Source organism: Atractosteus spatula, chromosome 27 (assembly GCF_055471065.1).
Source record: "Atractosteus spatula isolate fAtrSpa1 chromosome 27, fAtrSpa1.hap1, whole genome shotgun sequence".
NCBI lineage: Eukaryota > Metazoa > Chordata > Actinopteri > Semionotiformes > Lepisosteidae > Atractosteus > Atractosteus spatula.
In genome coordinates, this window is record NC_142732.1 from 7426436 (window position 1) to 7453962 (window position 27527).

General features: G+C 45.4%; 1 protein-coding gene across 15 annotated transcripts in view; it reads left to right on the forward strand.

Annotated features, from left to right (window-relative positions):
* The window catches only part of myo18ab (myosin XVIIIA b), a 272470-nt gene that overhangs the window by 215137 nt on the left and 29806 nt on the right, over positions 1 to 27527 (forward strand). For all 15 annotated transcript variants that reach the window (XM_088907095.1, XM_088907093.1, XM_088907098.1 and 12 more), the window contains 18 exons: positions 569 to 713; positions 4162 to 4335; positions 4858 to 4948; positions 5477 to 5669; positions 7831 to 7917; positions 10537 to 10678; positions 10980 to 11139; positions 11307 to 11493; positions 11758 to 11995; positions 12279 to 12388; positions 13769 to 13834; positions 15992 to 16120; positions 21363 to 21506; positions 22620 to 22709; positions 24169 to 24288; positions 25429 to 25540; positions 25653 to 25780; positions 26124 to 26278. In XM_088907095.1, coding sequence (XP_088763221.1) covers positions 569 to 713; positions 4162 to 4335; positions 4858 to 4948; positions 5477 to 5669; positions 7831 to 7917; positions 10537 to 10678; positions 10980 to 11139; positions 11307 to 11493; positions 11758 to 11995; positions 12279 to 12388; positions 13769 to 13834; positions 15992 to 16120; positions 21363 to 21506; positions 22620 to 22709; positions 24169 to 24288; positions 25429 to 25540; positions 25653 to 25780; positions 26124 to 26278 — 2471 coding nt within the window. The remainder of the gene's footprint in view (positions 1 to 568; positions 714 to 4161; positions 4336 to 4857; positions 4949 to 5476; positions 5670 to 7830; positions 7918 to 10536; positions 10679 to 10979; positions 11140 to 11306; positions 11494 to 11757; positions 11996 to 12278; positions 12389 to 13768; positions 13835 to 15991; positions 16121 to 21362; positions 21507 to 22619; positions 22710 to 24168; positions 24289 to 25428; positions 25541 to 25652; positions 25781 to 26123; positions 26279 to 27527) is intronic.

A 27527-nucleotide genomic window follows, 5' to 3' on the forward strand; every position in this document is an offset into this window, starting at 1 on the left:
AGGCATTGAAACAAAGGGCTGTTTTATAAAGCCTCTCACAGCCACCTCCTGTCTTGTGAAATGTGAAGCCGAGATGGAGGCTAGTTCCCGCCACACTCTGTCCTGCCGCGTTCCGATAACCAAGCCCACTCTGCTGCTGTCGTTCTAATGTTTTCTGTTTAATGAATGGAAGAAGACTGTTTTTCGTAACTGGGCCAGTAAGTTGTTATGCGGGAGCTGTCTCTGTCTTCCAGCTCTCAGCGCTGCATCCTACATGTGTGAGAAATGCCTTGCCCTGCACAGTGGCGCAGACTGCCACACATGAGGCAGTGCTCTCCGAGGCCAGACAGCAGAGCTGTCAGGCTTAGCTAATGAACTTCACCGGGGGACGGAAGTAAGCTACATTCGACTGAAATGATCATGAATCCCGTCCTCATCTGAATTTCAAATAGCTTGTTTTTCATGTGTAAGTGTGCTTGTCTGTGGCGTCGGAAAAGATGCCTTTGCAAGTTTAAAACCAACCGGGGAAAAAAAAAAAAAACCCACAGACGCACAAAAACAGTTAATTTCCATAATCATGCTTTCATAGCCTGAAGAGAAACAGAAGGCATCCCAGCAGTTCACTAAGCTGCAAGCTGCGATGAAAGTCCTGGGGATTTCGTCAGAGGAGCAGAAAGCCTTCTGGCTCGTCCTAGGAGCAATCTACCACTTAGGGGCAGCTGGTGCCACCAAAGGTAAGAGCCTCTCATCTCATGTGGCCCTGTCTCCTGGAGGGAAGATGAGAGAGTGGGAAGGCTGCAGGTGCATCCTGCGATAGGAGCCTCTGTCGCGGCACGCCAGACAGACAAGGCTGTTGTTCTGATTAATGTGCTGTGTCCCAAGATACACTGCCTTTCAGCCCCCGCGCCAGGGTATTTTGGAAGTGGGCAGGAGCAGGGCTCGTTATCACTGGCAGGAGAGACTGAATTTCAGCCAGCCCTCTTTAAAAATGGAACAGCAATTAATCTGAAATTCTTTCAAGAAAAAAAGTAGATAAACTCATACACCTTCACCATCAGGTTGTATATTTCTTTAAATAAGTGCTCCAATTACCTTGCAAATGTTTTTACCTTTTTTTTTGGACAAGGTTGTGAGTCCTAATGATGAGACTCAGGCACACTGCCTCTTCATCTACGGGAAGCAGTACTTTTCCGTGCTGTGGATGTGTTCTGATCCCAGTGTAATACTGTCGATGGCTCTCTGTGGCTAATTAGGAATGGTGTTTTCACAGGCACACAAGTGGTTAGGAGGAGGAAGAGATCTGATTAGCAATTTGTGCTTTTCCTGCTGTTAGCAAAGTACTGACCCAAAAAGCACGCTGTGTTCATTCTTGCAAGGTACTCTTTAAATGTCAGGTCACTCAAGCTTTAGTAATCTGTGTGCTCAAACCACTGACCCCACCAGAATGGTCTAACTGCAAGATAAATACGGTTTTAAGTTAAGTAAAATGATGTTCTTTCCAATTATTTTTTCAAAAAAAGCCTCCCTGAGGTGTGTTGATTTAAATTTAAATAAGATACTAACAAATACAGATTTAATCAATTACTGTATGTGTGTGTGGGGGGGGGGAGGGACACAAAGAAGACATGAGTCCTTCCTCCTTTAGGAGGAGAAAACCACCATGAAGCTCTTTTAATTTGTTAGAGTGGGCAGGTTATAGATCTGTGTGGCTGGGTTTTGGCTCAGTAGCAGCTTGTGAATGAGGAGAGAGATTTCTTGTGTTCTAATGAAGATGGATGTCTCCCCACTAGGAATGTTTATTCATAGCCTCTAATATTGCCTTTCCTGCAGTTTCGGTCGTAGACGGATTCGGTAATGAACTTTTTAATCATTCGGTTTCAGACTATTCTGTCTTTGCATTTTTTTTCCCCACCATTGTCTGTGTGTTTCATGAGGGAACTCTGTGGAACAGCGGCTTCGTGAAACAGCCCCTGTCAGTTAGCTCAGCACAGTCCCCTGCTACAAAGAGCTGCTCGTTGTCACTTTCACCTGAACAAATTCACCCCACTCAGCTTTACTGTATATGGTTCAACCTTCAAAGCTTTTTGCTCCAGTGCAAAGTTTGTCCCATGTTTTTCTTTGCAGACGTATCCTAGCAGGTGTTTTCCCCAGGATTATGGGAAAATATTTATTTTCTAGACTTTTCAACCTTTTAACCTTGCAAGCTTACTTTAGTGGCATAAGGGGTAAACCTGCTGCCTCACAGCTCTTGGGTCACAGGGTTCGATTCCAGCAATTCCGGGGTATCTTCTGTGTGGAATTTGCATGTTCTTCCCATGTGCCTGTTGGTTTTTATCCAGGTGCTATAGTTTCTTTCCTCCTCTAATTTGTGCCTGTGCTGTGTGATGGACTGCGGTCTCTTGCACGTTGTAGTTCCACAGTTCTGTAGTTCTGGAATACTGTGACCCTTGCCAGGATTAAATGGCTTGCTGACAATGGATGACGATGGCAGATGGGGACTCAGGTTTGCTCTGGTGCAAAAAGGTTTAGAAAATCACAGTTTCTACACTAAAGAAACAAGAGACTTTGGGTGTAGTACATGTTGCATTCATTGACCTCACAGCTTGCAGTCGTGGAAGCTGTGCTAGCATATAGAATACATAGACACAAATAGACACATTGCATGTGCACAAAGATTCATGCATATCTCTATATAAATCCGCCCTGTCCCTCTCAGTTAGTTGTCAATGAAATAGGCACTGTAAGATAACCTGTAACAAGTAAACACTAGAATTTTAGAGACTTTTAGACCACAGAATTCTCTTTTCCTTTTGCAGCTTTGTGTTGCACTGTATCAAATAGTTACTTGCTATTACGTGTGCCTGATGTACTGTACTTCTTGTGTATCTTGCCAGCATCTTTAAATAGCTTCTTTGAGACTTTGTAGCATTTTTCCATCAGCCCTTGGATACTAAGACACACCACTAGGGGACAGCAGTGGTCTGCTGTGTTGTTACCAGAGGGATAAAATGCTGTTTTCGTCTGCGGGAAGTTTAGTGCTCTATTCAGCTGCAGTTAAGATTCTGTATCGAACACAGGATCAAAGAACTTTGAGCAAAGTTTGTACTTTATATTGACCCTTAATTTATTCAGTCTGTAGAGTGGTGACGCTAGTGAACTTGTCATAAGTTGTACTGTTTCTTCTGTCTCCTGAAAGCATGCCCCACTTCACCTGCTTCTCTTAGGTGTGATTTTGTGAGCATTCTCAGTGCATGGCATTGTGTTTGATGTACAGAATGCAGTTTATAACTTGTCCAGACTAGCACCCTGCGTGTCTGTTTGATGTAGATGAATGACAGCCGTGGTATTTTGGTATTATTCTAACAACCTCTTTTTGCTTGCATGTTGCATGCTGCTCCGTTACAATGCAGAAGCAGACGAAGGTAAATCTTATTCCTTGTTTGTGTTTTATATTATCATTTATAACCAGACGTTTGGCCTTTTGATTTTTTTTTTGTTCTTTCATCCTGTTCAGAAACACTTTCCATGGCTTCCTAAGGCAGTGGCTGTCACTGTCTCCCATGTAGATAAAACTGCAAGATCGCAATGTTAAAATTTAAAGCCGGCTCTTTGATGTCTGCAATCTTATTTACATTCATTTTCCTGCTAATTCTGTTGGACCCCAAGCAGAAATGAAAGCTTGTCCTTTAACAGATAGTTTCTTTTTAACAATTAATTATATAGACCCAAGGGAAATACTTTCCTTTTTTGTTATTTCTTATTCTACACTTGCTCTTCCAATTATTTTTGTGCTCCTTTTCCAAATATCTTATATGAATACGAATTGAAAATTCCAGTTCTAAACCCCTGGAATCAAATCACTTGAGGTCTTGCGACTACTTTATACCTAAATATGTTCCCCTTACAGAAAGTGTTGTATCATTAACCTTTTAATACTAAATTGTTTCTGGCTTTCTAAGAAATTACATTGTTTCAATATAGCAAATAACACTCATTGTGTGTGAGCTCTGTGTAAATATTTAACGATCAGTGCCGTATCCTTATCTTGTTTATGGTTTGCAATGTAGTTTACTCTCCATTTACCATTTTCCATGGCCTGCAATTTCACTATGCATTTGCTCTTGTGGGGGGTTTCATATGTTAATGAACTGACATTGGCCGGTGTTGGTGTGCACTTGGCAGCTGGCCGGAGACAGTTTGCGCGCCACGAGTGGGCACAGAAAGCCGCGTATCTCTTGGGCTGCACCCTGGAGGAGCTCTCCTCCGCCATCTTCAAACACCAGCCCAAGGGCGCCCTCCAGAGGTCCACCTCCTTCCGCCAGGGGTCCGACGACTTGGGCTCGGGAGACGGCTCAGGTAGGAAACGGAGCGTGCTCACACCCACAGTGCAGTCGGCGCCCTGCCAGATGAATGTGTGACCTTTCGAAAGACGACCTACTGTAGGAAGGTGCCAAGCCTGCATGAGTGATTTTGTGTTAGACACATGCGAGATGCACTGTGCTGTTAAAGGAGAAGTATCAGATTTTGCTAGTATGGAGTCATGGTCATGACTTGTGCACTAGGGCAGTGTGTAACCTGCCAGTGCGCCAGTGTGTTCCCTTCACAGCCGGGTGTGCTATAGTATGAGATTGCTGCCTAAAGACAGGGATAGACACACTGTGTGCAGCTGCTCTAACCCCTACATTAACAGAGATTCTCGTTTCTTGAATAAAATATGAATTTCTATTTTGTCTACAAGTACTACGGCAGAAATTTGAGTCGTATCGTTCCCTTGGGAGTCACTTTGCATTTTCATCTGTTGTCTGCAGCATGTGATCTTCCCAGTGTTGCTTGTGATAATTTCATATTTGCCCCGGAATTATGTTTCTCTCCCCCCAGGACCCAAAATAACAGCACTGGAGTGTTTGGAGGCCATGGTGTCAGGCCTGTACTCGGAGCTCTTCACTCTCCTCATTTCACTCGTCAACCGGTCAGTGAGCAGTTGCTTTTTTTCCCGTTAAAGTGGTATTTTGTTCTTCCGCTGTGTGCTCAGGAGGCTCTGAAGATAGAAAAACCAAAACCGGCGATCTCATGCTTGGGTTAAAAAAGTCTTAGTTTCCCTCTGTTTCGTATAGCTTGCGAACGGCACAGTTTCTCTCGTTTGGCAATAGCTGACTTTAATTATGTTCCTGGTAACCTCAGGGAATATCTCAACTCCTTTCTGAGGTACATAAATCGCGGAACATCTTTCTTCATTTCCTGTTTCCCAGAAGTTTTTATTAGTCATATTGCATCCGTGTGCTGAATGTGCGTATATATATATATGTATGAGTGCCATCTTACGCGAAGCGGTGAAATGGAAATTTTAGTCATTATCCCCAAGGATGTCCTTTTTTCTTGCCGTCTTCTGTAAATTTTGATGTCATGATCGCAGTCATCTCCCCGTCTCCCCACCCCCTCCCCCTCCGCCACAGTGCTTCTTACTCGTCTCTCGGCGTCTCTGCCCCTGCTCTCTCAGAGCCCTGAAGTCCAGTCAGCACTCCCTGTGCTCGGTGATGATCGTGGACACCCCCGGCTTCCAGAACCCCCGGCTGGCCAAGCAGGAGCGCGGCGCCACCTTCGAGGAGCTCTGCCACAACTACGCCCAGGAGCGGCTGCAGACGCTGTTCCACGAGCGCACGTTCGTCCAGGAGATGGAGCGATACAAGGAGGTATCGGCTGCCCGCTGGCCTGCCATTTTCAGGCTCCCCTGGAGTAGCTGCGCAGGAAGGAGGTTAAATCCCGATCTGAGACTTGAAGAAAGGGAGTTTGCTCCTTCCTGGGTCTAGGCTGATTATACTAGATTCCCTGAGCCATGTGGGCTCACTAGTGAAGCACAATGGAACGCTCTTTCTCACAATAGAGCTTTAGTGCTGTTGGAGTCTGTCTCCTACGCACAGCGGTCACTGCCTGCCCTGGTGTGGCAATGGCCCATTGTGATGATGTGCCCCACCGTTAGACAAATAGAATGGCCACCAGGTCAAAGAGGCCCGGAGGTTGTTCCCCAGCAGTGATGATGAGCTATGGAGGGAATTCGTGGTATGTGTTCCCGTTGTGAAGTAACCTTACCCTTCAGCCGCCCCCTCTTGGCACATGCTCCAGAAACTAGACGACAACGACGGGCAGCTCTGTCCGTGACTTCCCTGCAGCCCAGGAGGGCTTTTGCCCTGCTGCGAGTCCCACCTGGCGTAGCAACGAAAAAGGTCTTCCCACCTTTTTTATCTATTCGAGTGACTCGTTGCTGAAAATGCCGCCACTGGGCTCACACAGGGAAGCGGTTCTGTTTTCCTCGCCAGAGCATGATCCTATTGCCCAGTGCAATGCAGGAGAATGGACAGGCGCACATGGTATTGTCTACTCTGGAGGAGAATGCTATATTACTTGCCATCCTGTGCTGACCAGGGAGCAGATCTGTTTAGATACAAACCTGTTTTGCAAGAATTCCTATAGGTGCCCAGTTGTGGCACCTGTGAAGCACATGAGTATGTATCCAATAGTGTTTCAAGTTGCCATCATAATAAGAGCACTGGCCGCGCTTTGCACATTGTTGGAGTTAATGTGATGAATTCATGCTGCTGTGTAAAGAAGTGGTCAGAGGCAACCCTAACCCCATTGAACTGAAACATACTTTTCCAGACCGCATTCCTAGAGAGCCACCTCACTGCTCTCGGGCTGCTGAGGCAGGCCTTTGCTTTTCCATTTCCGATGATCTCACTCCATCAGGTGCTGTGCTACTGATGTTATAGGGCCCTATGCGCAGAGCCAGGCCTGGAATCTGTTAAGAGGATTGCAAACAGAAGTTAACGCCGTCTCATTTTGAAAGCTGGTCCAAAAAAAGCCATTGTTGAATTGCCATGCCTGGGGTGCTGCCCAGGATTGTGCAGACGTGGAAATGATTATTCATGATATCCCCATTGGATCTCAAGTGGAAGACGAGGGGAGCAACTGACTGGGAAAGAGGTTCATACACGGCTGTCCCATTCTTTTAGTTGTTGGGCGTTGGCTGTTATGCAGCCAAGTGCCAGTGATTTCAACTAAGAGAGATGTGAGCTTGAGGAGGACAGATGAATTGAACGTCGTAACACCTGAAAACATGATTGTGTTTGAGAATTCCCATCCTAACTAGTGCAGTTGAATTTTTTCACAAGGTGGCAGCTAATGCATACAGATCAGTCAGTGTACTGAATCCCCCTGTCTGTGAGATAGGATAATCATTGCATGAATCTCAAAAAATGTCATTGGCTGATGTGTAACCAGATACATGGATGAAATCTTTAAACATATTTTCCCTCTTTACAGAGTAGAACAGCCGACAAGTCTTATACACCTGACAGCTATACTGGTGCAGAAAAAGTATAAACTTTGCAAAAGCTTTTTTAATTTGACTGTCTACTGTCTCTGTAAAACAAAAATCATACTTGATTTCAGTACATGTTCATAACAATGAAATAATAATCGTATGAACTGTAATTTGTTAATTTGACAATCATTTGTTTTCTGTGTGAAAATTAAATTGTTTTTTTGTGTCCCATTTATCAAAATGTTTTTCGCCGTTCAGCGGGTAAGTAAGGACAGCTTAAATACCAAGACTCAGCTTTTAATTTTAATGAGGGATCCCCCCTCAAACAAAATATTCTAAATTTCTTTTTTAATGCGATTCATCTTAATAGGCATTCATTCCCCCGCTGAAGAAAAAACCTTTTGATAACTAGGGAATTGTAGTTATATAATAAAAATGATTTACCAATGACTAATGGACTGACTTCAGCCAGAGCCATAACTTCAAATTATAATGCAATCTTAGGTACTAATCAACCTTCTGTCCCCATCTAGGAAAACATAGAGCTTGCATTAGATGACATAGAGTCCAGCACATCACTGTCTGTAGCTGCTGTAGACCAAACATCACATCAGGCTCTGGTAAGAGAGTTTCTTTCATGCCTGTTTTTTAGCTTCTGTGCAGCTCCTTTCTGCCAGTCAAACCTGCTTGCCCGCACCACAGAGACAGGGAGGGAGGGCACTTTGTTTGCTCAGATCCTCTGGGTCTCCACCCCTTCGGCTGTCATCCAGATCCACCTGTCCAGCCTCTCGTAATCCACTCCTGTGCTTCCTGTAAAATATTCTGGACACGTGCATCTCATGTCTGCGAGTGGAGCAAAACCCTGCGTGGGTCTGATTTGCAGAATATTAAGATGTTTCTTGCTTTGTCCTTTGCACATTCCCCTAGCCACATCTTTAAAGGCAATTTAATGGTGGATGTGCTTTGTCCTTGGATGTGCCTGAGTGTCTGTCTGTTCCATGAAAGATAAAATTATTCTAAGTACTGCATTAGAAGCGTTCTTGATGTAAGAGAGTAGGGGAAAACACAAGTTGCCTGACAGCTATAAAGCAAATGTGTCATTAAAACATGAGCATAGAACAATGCTGAATAATAGTGGTTGTCATCACACTCTTGTCTAATCTTACCATTCTGTCCTTGTGGCATTAGAACAGCTTTGGAGGTTTTGCCTTATACTGAACTTATCCTTCAGCTGCTGTAGCCTTCGGTTAAGGTTTGGCCATGCACTTCAGCTTGTCAGAGCTGTTGATTCAGTACCATATGTGTAAATAAGTTTTCCATGCTTCCCAAGTTTTTTTCTAGTTAAAGTTCTGATTTCGCTGCTCCGGCTGCTAAACTTTCATGGGTACAGCAACATGTTGAGAATGATTTTCTTTCTCGTAATTTCCTGAGACATGAGTGAAAACCAGCTTCTGTTCCTGTTTAGACTAAATCCAGGTTTAGTGCATCTGAAGTACAAGCTCCGCTTTCAAACTTGAAATAGAGATCTTAGCCATGCTGACTGGCTGTTAAACTGAAGTCTGTAGGTATAGTGAAAAATTGATTCAGGTGGCATTTTGTTAAATCAGGCAAGACAATGCAGTTGCCCTTATTCTATAATTCATTCCACAACTCCTCTTTGTATTGTGATAAGATAAAGCTCTCTGGTTTATCAGCATGTGTACAACAAATAATCCGTTCTGTGAATATTCACTGGGACTGAAACATCCCAAAGATGACCTTCAAGGTTAGCAACTCTTTAGAGTTATTAAATATTTTTGCATGCTCTGATGGGTTAGAACTCCTAACAGGACCATGTTTCCATGTTTAAAATGTTGAATACAAAGAGATAAACTGTGTGCTCATGTATTGTGTACATCCAGCATCGATCAGCACAAGGACTTACAAGTCCTCTTTTAATAAGTTTTTGTCTGCTTTTCCTGAAGCATTAACTGAATAAGTATTGGGAAAATACCCCAATGATCAAGGACAATTTTGGTCCACGAATCCACAAGACCATTTAGGACTAGTGTATGAATCCCACAGTGCAAAGAACTTGTCGGCAGGTAGATTGATTGGAACAGAGTGCCCTATTGGTGTCATAGTAAACACTGATGCAATTTAACTATCTCTAGGCAACTGACAGCACAGTGCACGTTTTTAAACATTCCCCTGAGACATTAAAAGACTTGCACAAAAACTGAGCTCAATATTGCATAAAAGAATGAGACAGAAATACCACACAGACCATTACTATCATTAATGGCTTAAGTGGACAGCCCGAATGTCAAGTTTATGAATTTTTGACTGCCTTTGAGCACTTATTTTAACATTACCCACTAATGACAAAGCTATGGGTTTTGCGTTTTGTTTTTTCAAAACATGGCAATCAAGTGTTTAATGAAGCTTCTTTTGTTATGCTTTATTTAAAAAAACAAATCTGATGGATCTTTAATTTGTTTATTCAAGACGATGCGTGGGTAAAGCAAAATTTTACAGGCACTGAAACCCTATATGATGTAAATGGGTGTTTGAGACGAAGTTAAAGGGTTTGCATATAGGTTGCAGAATGGACTGTTGTGGACTCTGGACTGAAAGGTTGGAGGTTTCTATGCCAGGTGGGAAGCTACTGTTGTACTTTTGAGATAGCCTGGAGGTCCATTCATACAGCTGGACATAATGACAAATGAAAATTTGCTTATCTGGCAACAAAAATACAGCTTATCCTGGCTGTAGTGTGCTGCATGGATATTTATTCAAGGATCCAGCAACACAAGCATTACAGGAAGATAGCATCTCTGGAGTGTTGCAGTATATTCAAAGTCAGAAAAAGGAGTGAATACAGTAAGTGAACAAGATGCACGAGAGTCCTGTCAAAGTCTAATCTAAGGGCTGCAGCTTCGACTTCTCTAACTCTCCGAGTAAGCATTACAACTGGATTGTCAGGCTCCCTGAGCTCTCCCTCGGTCTGTCAATGCATTCACCATGTTTTTTCTCATAAGGATCAACGGCTTCGATATTCCTGCTTCCCCGGCCTGTCCAGTTAAAATGAGCTCTCTCCAAAAGTTTCCCCTATAGGACATCCACTAGTTAATATAAACATCAGCCTTCTACGTCATTGCAAGGCGATTTGCAAGCCATGCAGAAAAAGCAGAGTTTTTTGTGGGTAGGGGGGAGGAGTGTGGCGACAGTGGTTCTTGAGCGGGGCTCGTGTGTGCCAGGTGCGGACCCTGGCCCGGACAGACGAGGCGAGGGGTCTCCTGTGGCTGATGGAGGAGGAGGCCCTGCAGCCTGGGGGCTCCGAGGAGACACTGCTGGAGAGGCTCTTCAGCTACTACGGCCCATCAGAGGGAGACGGCAAAGGTGAGAGGGAGATGGGGCAACATCCAGCAGCAGTACAGCAGCACCAGTACTGTTTAATACCTGTCTGCTTGTGTTCCTCAGGTGTGCATCACCTGAGTTAGTGTCGGCAAATATCCCAATGACTAATCTGAACATGACTTACAAAGATGCATTTGAATACAGGGAACTGAAATAGTCATAAATGAGCATCAAGAACGATCCACCTTGTGTGAACAGTAAACAATAAGTTTGTTTACTGTAAACAGTTTGTTTACCTTACTTCATTGCCTTACTCCTGCCTGCCTCATCCTTCTCTTTTCAGGTCCGTCTTCGCTGATGAAGAGCGAGAAGTCGCTTCACTTCCTGTTGGGTCACAGCCATGGCACTGACTGGGTGGAGTATGATACCCGCGCCTGGCTGAGCCATGCCAAACAGAACCCTGCCTCCCAGAATGCCGTCACTCTGCTGCAGGACTCCCAGAAGTAATAATTGTTCTGGTTCATATAGAATCTATTCACAGCCTGGCAGCATGTAATGTTGCACAAGGGTCCAGGCATACAAGGATCCCGAAAATGCAATCAAAGTGTGCCAGTCTCTGGCTTGCCCTCTCTCAAAGCTCTCTCTCCCTCCTCCGCTTTCCTTCTCGAAGGAAGAACATCAGCAGCCTGTTCATGGGGAGGACCGGCAGTGCCACGGTGCTGTCGGGCTCCATCGCGGGCCTGGAGGGCGGGTCGCAACTGGTCCTGCGGAGGGCCACCAGCATGAGGAAGACCTTCACCACAGGCGTTGCGGCGGTGAAGAAGAAATCGCTCTGCATCCAGATCAAACTGCAAGTGGTGAGTCGGAGGCCCTGCATCTGTCCACATCTGCAGTGTCCTCATGAGATTTTGCTCAAACAACAGGAATGTCTCCATTGCTTTCACGGGGAGGGTGAGGTCTTGCATGGCCACCTCTCCTTTTATCTCACAACGCCCTGCATGGGAGTGCTCAAAAATGGAGGGTTTTGCTTTTGTTGAGGAAGGTAATAGGTGGGAGCATGCATGTAATTGTGATTATTGTATTGGTGTGTACCCTGAACTGTATCCAAATGTGTCGTGTAGGACGCTCTGGTGGACACAGTCAGGAGGTCCAAGGTGCACTTTGTCCACTGCCTGCTGCCCAAGGCTGACGCGCTGAGCGGGGAAGTGAGGGTACTGGGCGGGCCATCCCCCAGGGCAGGGGAAGGGGAGCCCCATGGCGAGAACTGCGACCCTGGCCTCATGCAGCTGGACGTTCCCCTGTTGCGTGCTCAGCTGCGTGGCTCCAAGCTGCTAGATGCCCTGCGGATTTACAGGCAAGGTAGGAGTTGTTCTGGGGCTTGGGGACTGGCCCAGGGGCTCAGTAGAGTAAGAGCTCTTAGTGCTTAGAGTTCCAGTCATGGTGGGAAGTGGGTGGAGGTGTTGACGTTGACGCAGTCCAAAATGGGATTGGAAATAATGAGTTAGACCTAAAATTAGGTCAGATTTGTAGTTTGGGACTCCTGTACTGGGACTAATATAGGCCTGGTGAAATGATAGGATCGCACAGAAGCAGAAAGAGGTGTTCAAAGCGTAATGGGTGTGTCTGTGGCCCCGCTGCCCAGGTTACCCTGATCACATGGTCTTCTCGGAGTTCCGCCGGCGCTTTGATGTGCTGGCGCCTCACCTGACCAAAAAACACGGGCGCAACTACATCGTCACGGACGAGAAGAGGGTGAGTCTCCTGTCTCCTCGCTTCCTGCACAATTAGAGGCCCCTTTATTAGCCATGTTCGTCCTCCTGTTTATAATTATGAATATGCTGATAGCAGAAAGCTGTTTTGCTGATTAATGAACTGAAGAGCACTCTTGTTTTCCCATCAGTGCTACAATGACAGAGCAGTAAACCCCCACTAATCAGGGCTATGATGACTTTATATACTGAATCCTCGGTTTATTAAATAACATTTCCAATTCAGATTAACAACACTTGTAGACGGGGATAAGGCTTTAATTGTTCCAGTGCTTAGAACTCACAAAAGCCTTGAACTTTAAAGTGATCATTAATCACATTTGTGTGCTTCCAACTTTCTTTTGTTTAATCTCTTGGACAATTAGTCTGGTGTAGCTTGAGTGAATGGCTCCGGGGAGGACAGCCTGCGTTTTACTGCAGTGCTAGGAGAGGACGGCGAGCTAGGAGGCCCTATTAGTCCCTCTGAAGTAGGCAGGGGAGTTAAAAACATTGACGACTGTGGAAGAACATTATAAAAATGTATATTAAAAAAAAAACAAGGTATGTTTTGAAATAAATTGGATCTTAAAAAACATCTAGCTGGATTTCCCAGATTGCACTTCAGACTGTGCCAGCTGGCATCTGTGCCCTTTCTTCTGTAGTGAAAGAGTTGGCATGGAGGAGGTTAACATGGAAAACAGCGAGGAGCTTGTCGAAATGCTAAACAGGAGTAACTCTGTAAGCGATGCAGTGGAAAATGATACAGAAAAGGGGGAGGAGAGGCAGAGGGAGAAAGAAAGAAGTGATCCATGCGTCAGCATCTAAGGAGAGGTCTCTCTGGAAACTGAAGAAAACAAAGCTCTCAGTGAGGCTGGCCTGCCATGTCCTTTTATAGTGTAACATAGATGGGGGCACTTCATGCTGAATTCCCCCGCCAACCTGTTTACTACAGGGAGAGAGAGAGGCAGGGTGCAGGGGCTGTGCCACTGGTGTAGTTAATCTTGGAGGTTCCATTTGTAGCTCAGCTCACAAAGTAAGCAGCGTGATGGGTCTCTTGATTTATAGACTACATAACTTGTCAGAAATGAACAGATAAAGAGGGGGCCATGCTTCAGAAATGGGGGGGGGGAAACGTTCTTTGAAGACAAATACGGTTGTTTGGAAGCTCAGAAAAACTTTGGTGAAAAACTGGATTTAAAAAAAAGTAAACGGGTTTTTCTCTAAAGACAATTGTGTTGAACGTGTTTTTGTGATATTTCAGAGGCTGGTGTCTTTGGACGGTTATCATATGGTTGCCATCTGAGCACCACGCCTGTACTGGTAGTTTTCTTTCCCGACAAGAGACAGCTCTGTGTTCGACTCACAGGTCTTGATCTGTTTTTAGGCCGTGGAGGAACTGCTGGAGTCGCTGGATTTGGAGAGTAGCAACTATCACATGGGCCTGAGCAGGGTGAGTACCTGGGACTGAAGGGTTTTGTAGGACAAACAGGTGGCTTTCCCAATGAGAAATCTCAGAAATGTGTTAGCTTCTGCTAATTAAGGATTCAACTGAGTCATTCAGAAATGAACAAGACGATTTCCAGGGATTCCCAACCTTGGTCTTGGGACCACCACCACCTGCTCGTTTTTTATTCCAGCTGGGCTCCGCAACATTACTGAAACTTTCATTGACTTTATAGGATTGTTTTCAACCTTTTAATTGTTCTCACTTCAGAAACATTTTGGAAGTTCTTGATCGACCCAAACAAAAGTTTTTTGGGGGGATAAAGGCCATGCCTTTACTTTTCAGCTGGTATTTGAGATGTGGACCAGGAAAGGTGACTGCAGTGACAGCTGTCTTAAGGGATATGCTCTTTCTGCAAGGCAGCAGCCTAAGACCTTTAGGTCTTGAATTGACCTTGAATTACCAATCCGAAATTAAATTGCATCTAACCGGCTAGAAACTTGTTTACTGCCTTTATGATCTTCAGTTCTAGAAGATGCATTTCGTCGAAGTTCAAGTAGGCAGCTGTGTCGGTCTCAAACCTGAAGAAGGCTCCTCAGCCGAAATGTCATGTCTCTTCTCTTTCCCTTTCAGCATGGAATAATTCTTTACCTGTTCCGATGCATTTTGCCGACGTTTCTGCGTGTGCCTGTGATTGCTCTGGCGCTTGGCATGAGAGATGTTCTTGGATCCGTGTCGGCAGAACTTGAGACTAGGGGGGAGGAGGGAGGGGAGGGGAGAGTGCCGCTGGCAGAATGTCTTTTCTCCGCTCAAGTCCACTTGATCTCTGCACCGCTCCGAGAAACAAAGCAGCTTTATTTTTTTCCCCCCCTTTGCTTTATGCCTGTGCTGCAACTTGGACGTGGGAGGATGGGGAGGGAAGGGGCCCGTGTGTGTGATGATAATGCCACCAGCTCTTTCAGCATTGCTCAGCATTTTTCCGAAAACCCATAACAAGTGGAAGAGGGGTGGGGCTCGTGCTGGCTGAACTAGAAAATAACTTTTGCAAAGTGTTGTTTTTCTTGGTGGAGTTTAATTTCACAACATGGCTGGAATGGCTAAACTTGCTTGTCACATTTTAGACATATGTTACCTGCTGTGATTAAAAAACAGAATTTATTGAGCACTCCTCCAGAGAGAAGCTCTTAAATCTTTGCTTGGAGCCAGGAAAGCAAAAATGTCTTTTTCCTCTGCATTTCCTCCAACAGAGGCCTCAGTCTTTCACTGGAGATTCTTCTAATTTGCTAAGTGCTGTAAGCTGCTCTCCAAGTCTCAGATAGATGTCTTGTCCATCATTATCCATCATTCTGGGCTTGGGGCAGGCTGCAGGCAGCCCCCCTAAATCATGCTACATCAATCTGAATATGCAGTGATGAAATAGGCTTTTACTGCTCTTCACTGCTAAAGTCTTACATGAAATAATGTAGCCACTTGGAGAGGGGCTATTCAAAAAATAAATGTGTGCAAAGCTTCCAAGACCATTTCTACCCTTTAATCATTAGATACAGAACCTGCTCATCTCTTTGAGCTTTAATTAAGAAATTAAAAGACACTGATTAAGGATCTGCTTCAACCAGAATGTCCATGCACACTGAGTCACTACTATAAAAAAAAACAGAGCAAAATTTCACGTTTCATCTAACTTCAAGAGCTCAGTGATAAAATATGAAAAGGCTTAAGCCTACCTTTGAATACATTTTCTCTTTAGTGCTTAAAAACTTTCTGACTACACTGACACTGCTTTAGCTTCTGAGTAAAAGGGTTTTAGAATGTGGGTGCATTACTGCAGACGTAGTGGTAATACACTAATTACTAGTTTAATTAGATCTGGCAGATCACTCTTGAAGGTGGAAAAACATAGGTCTTCTTATCAGGAGCAACACTCCCTCTTCAGCCAGATCTACTAAATAACCTTTTCAGATTTGCTTTAAGCAATATGTGGAACAGCTGCATTGGATCGATTCTTTTTGCTTGTTCATAATCTAATGTAATCCAGTCCCTCCATGCCAAGAACGTCCTTGCGAAAGAGAATTTGTCTCGAGACTCTTGAAATATTATCTTAATATTAAGGGAAAGGTTAATCAGTGGTCCGCCGGTGGTTTAACAGGTGTTTCCCCCTGCCAGGTGTTCTTCAGGGCGGGCACCCTGGCGAAACTGGAGGAGCAGAGAGATGAGCAGACCAGACGGAACATCACGCTGTTTCAGGCAGCCTGCAGGGGATACCTGGCCAGGCAGGCTTTCAAGAAGAGGAAGGTAAGGCTGCCCTTCTGGGATGGCGCTGTGCGTCTTAGGCCTGGGCTGGGCTGCTGGTGCTGATGGGCCCCCTGCTGGCACGGGGAGGCGTAGGAGAGAAATTCTTCCTTTTCTAGAAGAATTATTAGCTTTTATCCTAAGTGTTGCTTTTTCCCGGCTAGACCTGGTTTGGAGTCTTCACAGTCTCGTCTCTTTGTGAGAGCCCTTTCTCAGGGGCTGGAGTTGGCCAACAATCCAGTACTCGCCCCTCAGTCATGACTTGGTAATGACTTGGAGCATGTGAGCTTCAATTAATAGAGTAAGTTAATTAGTTCAATCAGGAGTGGCCGGCTGTTGTCTCTGAGAGCTGCAGGGGGGCTGGCATTTCCATTTCAAATGCTTGCTAAACGGCTTGATTGAGGAAATCACATGCTTAAGTGGTCAAAGCCTGTTGCAGTTTTCTAGAAACCGATGATGAAAGGATGACCCCCTGGGCTGTAGTTCTGCAGAACCAGGGGTGGCCTTCCCTGCTGTAGACTATCTCCTATTGTCAGACATGTCGCCCTGTTCAGCTACAAGAACATTTTCAGCTCATTGAATTCCTTATGAAAAGCGCAATAACCTTCCTTGCACTCTACCTCTTTTCTGTCTCGGATCGTTCCCCGTTGACTTTTTTCTCCCTCTGCGCTCTCCCTTCGACCTCTCCCCTGGGCTCGGGTTCTGCCCGGTCCATGACCGCGGTCACGGTCCCGGGCCCGCCCGCCCGCGGCTGGCCGGCTCTTGTTCTGCCAGAGAGTGGAGAGCCCGTCTGGAGTTGCGTAATAATTACAGCACTTAATCACAAGGGAGGAAGCCCACCCCATGCTGAGCTCCGCAGCTCAGTTTACAGTATGGCACCCACTCTTCCCTTCCTGACAAGTCTTTTAACCTAAAATGGTCAAAGGTAGCTAAACAAGGACAAGGCGTTGGGGCTCTCTTCCTAACTCGCCCTCCTTGTGGATTGGCTGTTTTTCTTTGGTACATCCTTCGTGTCAGATCTGTCCCACTTTGATATCTCTGGCCATCCTGGTTTTTAAAGCCTTTGGCTGGCTTTAAGGTTGGTGCCTTGCTTCTCTGTGTAAGTACTATTTCTTTTTTTATGTTTCATTCTATTGACATTTTTAAGGAGCACTTCAAACAATACATGCTTGAAAAAAAAAAAAAAGAACCTTCCCTGGACTGTAAAAAGACGTTCTTTGTAGTTTTCTGGCTGGGTGCAACAACAGCTGCTGTTTAGTACAGAGCAGACTGGAGGGAGAGAGAAGAGGCAGCTGGGTTGTCAGCACAGTAGGGTTTTTAGAGGTACAGCTAATCAATCTGGGAATTGTCATTCCAAATGCTCTCTCACTTTTTTGTTAGTTACGGTGTCCTAGAAACTTCAGTATTTTACACTGGTAAAATTAGGTTAGTTTTCTTTTCTCTGTTCATTTTAATGAATACTTGGCTCCTTTTCCTAATCTGCCATTATGGAAGCGTGCACTTCTCGTATGCTTTGATGCCTAGGAACATCCATCCTTCTGTTATCAGAAAGCTGCCTGTGGCTGGTAAGGGCTGGGGCAGACCAGGGACTGTCCTGGAAGCTTAGAGCACAAGGTGGGACTCCTGATGGGGCATCAGTCCATTACAGGGCGCATGCAAGCACATAAGGACCTTTTAGAAACAAATGCATTCCAGAAATGTCTAAAAGTTTTAAGGATCGAATCAAAGTTTAAAATGAATCCTATATTGTGCATGCATATTTTATAACCTAGCAACCGCTTTGTAAATGGAAGTTGCTGTAGTGATAAGAGGTTAGTTATCAATTAACGCTGGCTGACACTGTGGTTGTCTATGGCATGTGTGGCTAATCAGTCGAAGGGCAAATTTGCATGTGGCGTTTTTCCAATACAGTCCATAGGCTTCACCTAATTAGACGAATGCCGTGGAGTGGAAGGTTTATTCCTACGTGATCAGAAACTCTCCTTGTGCCCTTTCTCCTCCTCCCGTTTGGAAAGAGATTATCCGAGCATCTCTGTCCCCGGAGTCCCCCCTTATGATAATGATTGTGTAATGGAAATTGTTCCCGTTCTAGACCTTGCCGGTCATGAAACTTGATTAGGGTCCCTTTCCATCATAATTGTGAAGTATTCTTTTCTTAATAGGAGATGCTAATGACGGACAGGAATTAATCTAGCTGATATTAGATTTGCAGTGTACTGCAGTGACGGCATTAACATCCTCTGGGTTTTTTTTAAAAAGTTTTTGACAAGCAGTAGGGAATGGCTGCTGTTGGAAACTTTACAGAACTCCACTTGATTTTGCAGAAAACAGTTCTCATGTTTGTTTTAATGAGAAAGGGATACTGTGCCAAACACTTGATGCTGCAAACAGCTTGTCTAAATATGGCTTGCAGTGCCTTGCTGTCGTCCCGGGGTGTGTATATTGTATCAGAAGAGGTTTCTCTAACCAGGAATGATGATCTCATCATGGGTCAACTTTGCCTTGGGAATTAAAATAAATATGGAAAACGAATTGCTCTTTGACAGGTGATTGCTGTGCTGCTGATGTTCATTGGGAATTAACTGATACGGCAGACGGGTGTGTGTCTAATTAAGTTATTGCCTTAAGATAAACCTCCGTGCTGGGAGAAAACAGGTGGATAACGGGAGGAGTTTCCTTGCGTGGCTGGCCTCGCTTGTTAAATGATTTGGGGGATGTCTGTGTTAGTGTGTGACAACCTGCAGGAGCTGCCCCTAAAGGAAAGAGGAGTTTTCTGTGTTTAGAGCTCTCGCTGAAAACTGTGACTGTAACCTTAAGCAGAGTTTCCTGAGATTAGAGCAGCGTGGCTTTCTCAGTAATCATCTCTGCACTGTTGTTTCCTCGATGGAAGAGCTGCGATAATCACACTGTTGTCTGTCTCGCTGCTTACCGTATCAAAACACAAAGGCTTGTTGCAGGAGCTGGAATTTTAATTAGGAATTCTCTCTTTTTGTTTTTATTGCCCTGCGTACTGTGTAATCTGTTGTTTTACCTTATTCGTTCTGGGCAGAATTCACAAATTAACTCTGGCGAATATTGTCTGCAGCACCATTGAAAGACTCCCTTGAATTTTGCAGCATGTTAAAGCTTTCGTAGTGTGACAAATTGTAATCAGTACACAGGTTTGTTCTGCATTGTACGCTGAATCCACTTGATGCTGTGAATTGTGCAGCTTTAATTGGGTTTCCAGATAATCTTCTGTTATTGGAAATGCTTGTGTACAAGCGGCATGGAAATCTTATAAAACTGTTAACCGACTGCCAAGATTTCTTGATGTTTGATTTAATTACACTCTGGAGTTGCTGGTCTTGGAACACTTACCGTCTCTGCTTAACTGTCTTTGCACAGCTTCCAGAAATCTGGTAGAGTCTTTTCAGGGAGATTGACGTGTATTTCTTTGCCTGACGAGACACATATTCGTCTGCACCCATACAGTACCTATAGCATGTTAGCCGTAGTGTGCAAAGCTGCATGTGATTAACTTCACCAAGTGTTAGGTGCACATCTTTCACAGGTTTTCAAACTGAAAAGTATTTTAAACCATTCACATTAGTTTGATTAGCTTTTTCCACATCTTCTGAACATGTATTTTTTTAAAGGCTAGGCATACTCTCGAAATCTCAGCCAAGCTATTTTTAAAAACGAGAGCACTTTATTTAATACGGTTTCTGGTGGATTTAATTGTGAAAGCGGTTCAGGGTTAAATGAAAGCATGCTTTGTGCTGCCTGTCACTTACGTTGTCATGGTGTCTGACGCCCATTAGCTCCGAGAGAGGGCAGCCCTTGTTAATGATCCTGCCTCTGCAATTAAAACAGGGGGGCTGCATTGTGGGCTGTCCAGAATTCCTCACTCCCTGAGCCTGTCTGTCAATCCTGGGCTGGTGTATCCAGGATGTCCCTTGTTCTGTCAACACTCCAGCACCCTGCCACTGTCAGTTCTACCTCCTCACCACCAGAGGGAGCCTCCAGCACTGGTTGCTGGCTTGGCTGCGCAACAGAGGCGCAGACCATGCAGACGGCTGCGTTAAGTCTTAGCCAATCACAGACTGACCAGTGTACCTAGGATTTCACACTACCCTTCCCCAGCTTTATATATTGAGTGCTCAGAGCTCTGGACAGACTTCCCTGTTTTTCCTGATTCTTTCCTTGTTCCTTACTCTGGTTCAATTGTTCTTCTTTCTTCCATTGTTTTCTCCTCTGAGTTTTTGTTCCTCTGCTCTTTGTGTTGTTTTTCCTTGTCTTGTCTTCCTGGTTTCTGATCTCGGCCTGTTCTTTGAGTTTTTGGATTTAGTCTTCTGGTTGTTACATTTTGTTCCTAGTCTGTTGGTGGCTGCACAGGGTCCACTTCCTTGGCCATCTGGGTGTCTAGGCAGCTCTTACGCCTGCCAATTGTGGTACAAGCAAATTTCCATTTTTCTGCTGTCTGGCCCTTGGTTTTCGTGCTCTTGCTTCCCTGCAGATGTGGAAACTGAGGTGCTGGAGGTCACGAAAACCTCCTGAATGTAATTACAGACTTTTACAGAGTGCCATGCGGGGAGAAGGGAGGTGAGGTTCAGTTAGTGTCACTTTGCTTCAGGAATGAACTGCTGTTTGCACAGCTTTTTTGAACTCACCTGCTCATTTCAGCCGCTGTGAATGAGACTCAGATATCTCTGGCGAATACGAGAAGTGAAAAAATAGCTGCAACAGATTTTTCTTGCTTGCAACTTCCTCACTTGGGATGAGGGTACATAGGGTGAGTACTGGTGTTTACACGTGTTTTGCTTTGTCCAGTCTAGGGAGGGATTGTCTGCCTCTAGCTTGGCATGAAGTAAAGTAGCCTAAAGATCGTGTACTTGACTGGGACTCTTTTTGATATACACCCACCAGAGTGATCCCAGGCAGAGACTGTCCAAGACGTTCCCTGGCCACAGTGTGTGGTGGATTAGCATTCCCCTTTAGGGCTGGAATAGAAAGCCACTGTGATGACAAGTATATCTTAACAGAAGCGAAATGAAAACTAGTTCATTCATTTCCTCGCTGCTCGGTACCATCGCCTCCATTCCCCTCTGAAAGAAAAGACGCTTGAAGGGTTCTCGGATTTGTTGATGTCCACTCGACACAGAAGTGGTAGTTTGAGCCGCAACATGCTAACCCAACCAACCTGGACACTGGGCTGGGCGTTTACACAGGACACTAACAGGCACAGCCCCCCTGTGCTTTTCAGATCCAGGACCTGGCCATCCGCTGCATCCAGAAGAACATCAAGAAGAACCGGGGGGTGAAGGGCTGGCCTTGGTGGAAGCTCTTCACCACGGTGCGGCCGCTGATCGAGGTCCAGCTCACCGAGGAGCAGATCCGGGGCAAAGACGTGAGTGTCCGTGGCTGAGCCAAGCTAGCTGACCCCGCGCAACAGCTCGTGTAGCTCAGGCTCTGTGAAGATGGTGTAGTGTTCGATTTTGACCTCTGAAGGCTGTAGTTTGTTCAATTTATTGATTTGCAGAACCTGCAGCCTTCCAGGACTGTAGGAGTGTGTTGACTTAAGTGAACAACATGGGTCCAAAGTTGATCAAATCTTTTCTTCTATGACACTTTATAACCTGAGGATTAAGTGTGATGTGACTTTTACCTACCTCACATCCATAGTATCAAAAGCAGCCTTAACAGTATTTAATTTTTTTTTCTCTGCTTGAAGTGGGCTTAGTGAGCCCCTCTTTTTCTAATTACATTTAACATTTCAGCTCGGCTACAGCATGCTGTCGGCTTATGTTTGTTTGGATTTCCAAGCAAAACTAAAATTGTGCTCACAGTTCTAGTTGAAATATGTCACTCTTGAGTTTTAAACCATGGGTTAAATACACATTTAAATGTGTTGTGGGGGTTGGAGATTCACTGTAATCTAAGCAAACTGCACAAATTACTCATTTCAGTTATTCCTTCATGTTTGCTGGGGATGTATTGCACAAGGGGGATGCATCTATTACTTGCGTAGTAATATTGCAAATTCGTTTTTCTGCTTTTGTGTCTCTGTGGGGAAATTAAATATACAGGCTCCGCGTGGGTCGAACAATGCAGCGATTTGATAACTAGAAAGAAAGTTTCAGTGTGGATTGGGAGCTTTGATTAGTGTTCGTACAGGAGGGTCAGCTGTCCCAGAGCAACCTGTTAGATGAGCAGAGGTGAGGTCAGAGCACAATTGCACAAGTACTAGGCAAGAGACAAGGCTTTGAGCAGTTTGTTTTTTTATATTTTTCTATACTTTTCATCATTTCATTTTTATTCAGCTTAACCAATGATTCACTTTTTTTTTCTTTTGCCTTTCTGAAACTTGCCCGCTGTTAAATGCAGATGTGGGGGGGAAACTTTTCTTTACGTAATTTTTTTTTTATGGGACAGAGATGGGAGATGGGTGGATTTAAAAAAAAAATATTTAAAAAGTGCACAGTCAATCTAAAGTGTGTTGTTGTGCCTCTTGTCATTTCAGGAGGAGATTCAGCAGCTTCGGGCAAAGCTGGAGAAGGTGGAGAAGGAGAGGAACGAGCTCAGACTGAACTCTGACCGACTGGAGAGCAGGGTAGGACCACAGCCCTGCCCACTGGCCCCTTGGCAGGGTGGGGGGTGTCTAGATCCATCTGCGTATAGTTACCACAGTTCTGATGGATTTGCAGCAGAGACTAGCAATGCAAAAGCCAATGCTGGCTGGCATTCTGTGCACAGGGTGCTGGTCAGTGAGTGGCAATCTGTGCTCTAAGATTGCTATTTTTCAGGAAGTTGTTTAGCGTCACATTGCATAGCTACAGTGCCCTGCAGAAGTATTGGGACAGTGAAGTCAAAATTGCTATACTTGCTGTATACTCAAGCAATTCACATTTGACAGGAAAATATGTATATGAGGCAAAAGTCTTCTGATTTACATCCAGTCGAGCAATTTCAACTTTCTGAAAAGAAGACTGGTGTTAGAACCCCCCCCCAAACAACAACTTCAGCAACGTAAAATGGCTGCAGCAAAGGTTTGGTAAAGCATCTCAAAGGAACAAAGCAATGGTGATGTCAGGGGTTTGCAGGTTTGATGCAGTTAATGCATGCAAAAGATTTGAGACCAAATACTAAGTTTTATACTTCTTCAACTTACTTTAAGTCAATTTGTCCCAATACTTAAGCTCACCTGAAATGGGGTGATTGAACACAAAAAGTGCTGTTATTCTGAAATTGTACAAGATATAAGCACAGACGTACCCAGAAATAAAAGGTGACATTCTGTACTTTTGCCTCATATTCGTCTTTTCATCTCAAACCTGAATTGCTTGAGTATACAGCAGAAATAGTCATTTAACTTCACTGTCTCAAAACTAACGGAGGGCACTGTGTTTCGGTGAGATGTTGTCATTTGGAACATTTCTGACATCTTTTCTCTTACAGCATTACTGGTACACAGCTGTGGTATTTTGTTGTTTTTTTTTTTACAAATTGGAAAGATTAATTTTGGCTGCTTTTAAAAGGCTGTCTCCTTTTGCACAGCCAGGATATCACGCTGCCATGTTGCCCCTGAAGGAAACCTGTGGACAAACCCCAGAAAGGGTCTTTGGGGAAAAAAAGCTTAAGAAAAGCTGGAAAATCGTTTTGATTGTTTTAGATTTCTTGTCGGGTGTAAAATACTGATATCTGGCTTCTGTTCTTGGATCTGAAAATTTCATCTTTAACCTGTTCTGAAATATTTGGCTGTATTGTGGGAGTGTGCTTATCGATGCATTGCTATGAAATGTTTCTCTAGTGAGCGAATGGCTGCATTTGATTTTAGGAGGGATGAATGAAACTGGAAAGTCCACATGATTCAGATAAGATCTTTTTCACAAATCTGCTCCTGATCAGCTGCACTCTCAGGTCTCCTGTTTAGGCCGCAGGAGATGTTCTTTAAGCTCTGGTGCTCTTCATCTTGTTCTGGGAAACGCAGCTATAGTCCCTGTTCTGTGTCAGTGGAGCATGTGCTTTTTTTGTGGATAGCGGCTCAAAAAAGCCTGCCCTCTCCTCCTCAGATCACAGAGCTGTCCTCGGAGCTCACCGACGAGCGCAACAGTGGGGAGTCCGCATCCCAGCTCCTGGAGTCGGAGACCTCGGACAGGCTGCGCCTGGAAAAGGACATGAAGGAGCTGCAGGTAAGGCTTCTGCACTCATCCACCCGTATGGTCCACTGTGCATCCCCCAGCTGTGACCAGTGACCAGTGGACAGTTCACATGACAACACTGCTCTCTCGCTCGCTCGCTCTGTCCACTACACGTGCTCCAGCTGTGACCGGTGGACAGTTCACATGATAACACTGCCCCCTGGCTCGCTCTGTCCACTACACGTGCTCCAGCTGTGACCGGTGGACAGCTCACATGACAACACTGCCCCCTGGCTCGCTCTGTCCACTACACGTGCTCCAGCTGGACCGGTGGACAGTTCACATGACAACACTGCCCCCTGGCTCGCTCTGTCCACTACACGTGCTCCAGCTGTGACCGGTGGACAGCTCACATGACAACACTGCCCCCTGGCTCGCTCTGTCCACTACACGTGCTCCAGCTGTGACCGGTGGACAGCTCACCACTGTCCACTGCTCTAGGTATGATCATCTCAACTTGTGAGCGGCATCACTCTGAACTTGTAGCTCTATTAACTCTTTATAGCCGTTAGTGCTGCATCAGGGACACAGAATCAGCCCTCTGACTTCTGTATAAGAGAAGCAGGAAGTGTTGTGCTGAGAATGACAGAGGACCAGAGGGTGTACCTGGCTTGGGCATGTGGTAGTCTTAGAAGAAACAAAAGAGTCCTCATTCAATCGTGTCATGTATACTGCAGGTGCTCATTGTGTACCCCCCTCTCTCTCTGTATTATAATTAATTGTATCATATTAAAAGCAGAATATTTTTTAAAGAAGTATGCCTTGGCAGTGAATACCAAGCTTTCAAAATAATTCACTTTGCTATGTGAAATCTGTAATCTGTGAATATAGTTACAGGGCAACTATCTGAATTCTAAACATTTCGTTAAGTCCTCCTGCCCCCTGTCTACATTAACTGGCTAGAAATGACAGATAGCATGGAGCTGGAGGTAGAGGGAGTTTATCAATGAATCCTGCATGAAGGAGACCACAGGTGGGCTGACAACAAATTTTTGATTTGAAATAAAACTGCTTAATTAGGAAGAAATCATATCATGTGTGTGAGTATCAACGCAAGCTTCTCTGAGCATGTCTCTTAACAGATGGCCCCATTATTTCCCAGAGGATCTGAGGGCTTGTGTGTGATTTCAGGCAAAGTTTGATGCCATGAAGAAGCAGATGGAGTCTATGGAGATGGAGGTGATGGAGGCGCGGCTGATCAGGGCGTCGGAACTGAACGGCGAGCTGGACGACGACGACTCCGGTGGGTCCCAGGCGTCGGTGGGCATCGCCAACCCGGGGTCTCCCTGCAGCGAGCGGAGCGCCTCTGAAGCTCATGTCCTGCCCTCATGTTCTCGTTCCTCTGTCTCTCTCAGGGGGCGAGTGGCGTCTGAAGTACGAGCGCGCCATCAGGGAGACAGAGTTCACCAAGAAGAGGCTGCAGCAGGAGCTTGATGACAAACTGGAGGTGGAGCAGCAGAATAAGAGACAGCTGGAGAGAAGGGTAGGGCACCTACCATAAGCCTCCTGTGGCCCTTTCACTCCTGTTAGTCCCCCGATATAGGCTGCTGGCAGACAGCATGGAGGTTAATTAACTTGGTTTAAATCTGATTGATATTTTTCGCCATCGGGAAATTGAATAGTGAGTTTTGTCTTGAATGCTCTCTCGGAGCCAGTCATAAGAAGCCACACCCTGTTGCCTCCTGTCTGCTGATACCTCTGTGGCGGGAACAGACACGTTGCATGTTTTGCCACGCCTGTCCCGATGCTTGGTCCCGCCGGCCCCCGGGCTGTAAGGCTGACCCCCCCCCCCCCCCCCCACCCGGGCTCCGTGCTCCTCCCTCCAGCTCACGGACCTGCAGGCGGACAGCGAGGAGGTCCAGCGCACGGTGCAGCAGCTGAAGAAGAAGTGCCAGCGGCTGACCGCCGAGCTGCAGGACACCAAGCTGCACCTGGAGGGCCAGCAGAGCCGCAATCATGACCTGGAGAAGAAGCAGAGAAAGTAAGAATGAGCTCCACCCCCTGCCCCTTCTGCCCCTGAATTCGTCCCTCTCTCTCTCTCTTCCTTCATTTTATTTCCAGCCATTCATTCTCCGCTTTGGTGCCAATCCACTGACCCCAAGGCCTCAAAGGTGTCAGGAAAGCAATATGAAAATCTGGAATCTTCCCATATCTCCTTTCACTGACCCGTTTCTCTCCAGGCAGTTCAGAACATCTCCACGGCACCCCTTGGTGGCCAAGTGAGAGCAGTACCCTTGGCCTGCCTGTCTGTCTCCTCCTTGTGTGACAAATTTGGCTGTGCGTCACCTTTAGTCACTGTTCACAGTGTCTTCTAAAGTGCAATATGGCAAAATCTTCTGGGGAAGTATTAATAGCAAGAAGAGCCTTTTTTTAAGGTTTAGGTCCTGCATCGCTTATTTTTAAAGAATTATTGTTTCAGTTTAACCTTTTTTCTCTGCCTGTTATTTGGTCCTTATCAGAATGTGTCCCTTTGATAGTTTGAGCCCGAGGCCAGTGGATTTTTATGGTTAGGCAGAACGTGAGAACAATAGCTTTTCTGATACTCGTGAACGATATTGGCTTAAACGAACAGGTCGCTCTCGTAGTGAGACGGATTGTACCACATGTAATCCATTGCTATAACAGGGCCGGCTTCGGGAGCTAGAAATTGCCGTAGCAGAACAAATGTGTGCAGGTTGATTGAAGGAGGAAAGGCGAGCTTTGAGAGCCAATGCGTTTAAAAGAAGCATTGCTGTAAGTTTGCAAGTCTGTGGTGCAAGGCGATGCCATTTATAATGATTGAAGATGGAGTGTGCTGGAGGCACTGTGCCTCAGTGTTCGTCCGGGTGGAGAAGGGCTTGTTCAGTCTTGAGCAGTGATGGCCTGCCAAATATCTGAGTGGAGTGTAGACTGCAAATCCCTCTTGAGATAACGTCCTGCTTTTCTTTTGGTCCATTTCCCAGATACGTTGCCGTACCATATGTGGTGCTGTGTTCTCAAAGCATTTACCCAGGGACCAGTGCTGTGATTTTAGTTTTTTTTGTTCAATAAAAGCAAAAGATAAGTATCATGAAAACAGCCAAGGGATCAAGATTGAGCTCTGCAGTGTAATTCCAGGAAGATTTATTGATAAAACCCGATTGTTCCCTTTTTTGGGGACAAAAAAAGATAACTCTTCATTTAGAGTAGTGGTTGTATTCCTCAACAAACGAGCGAGCATGGGGCAGTGCTCAGTCCAGGCGGGGCCTGGG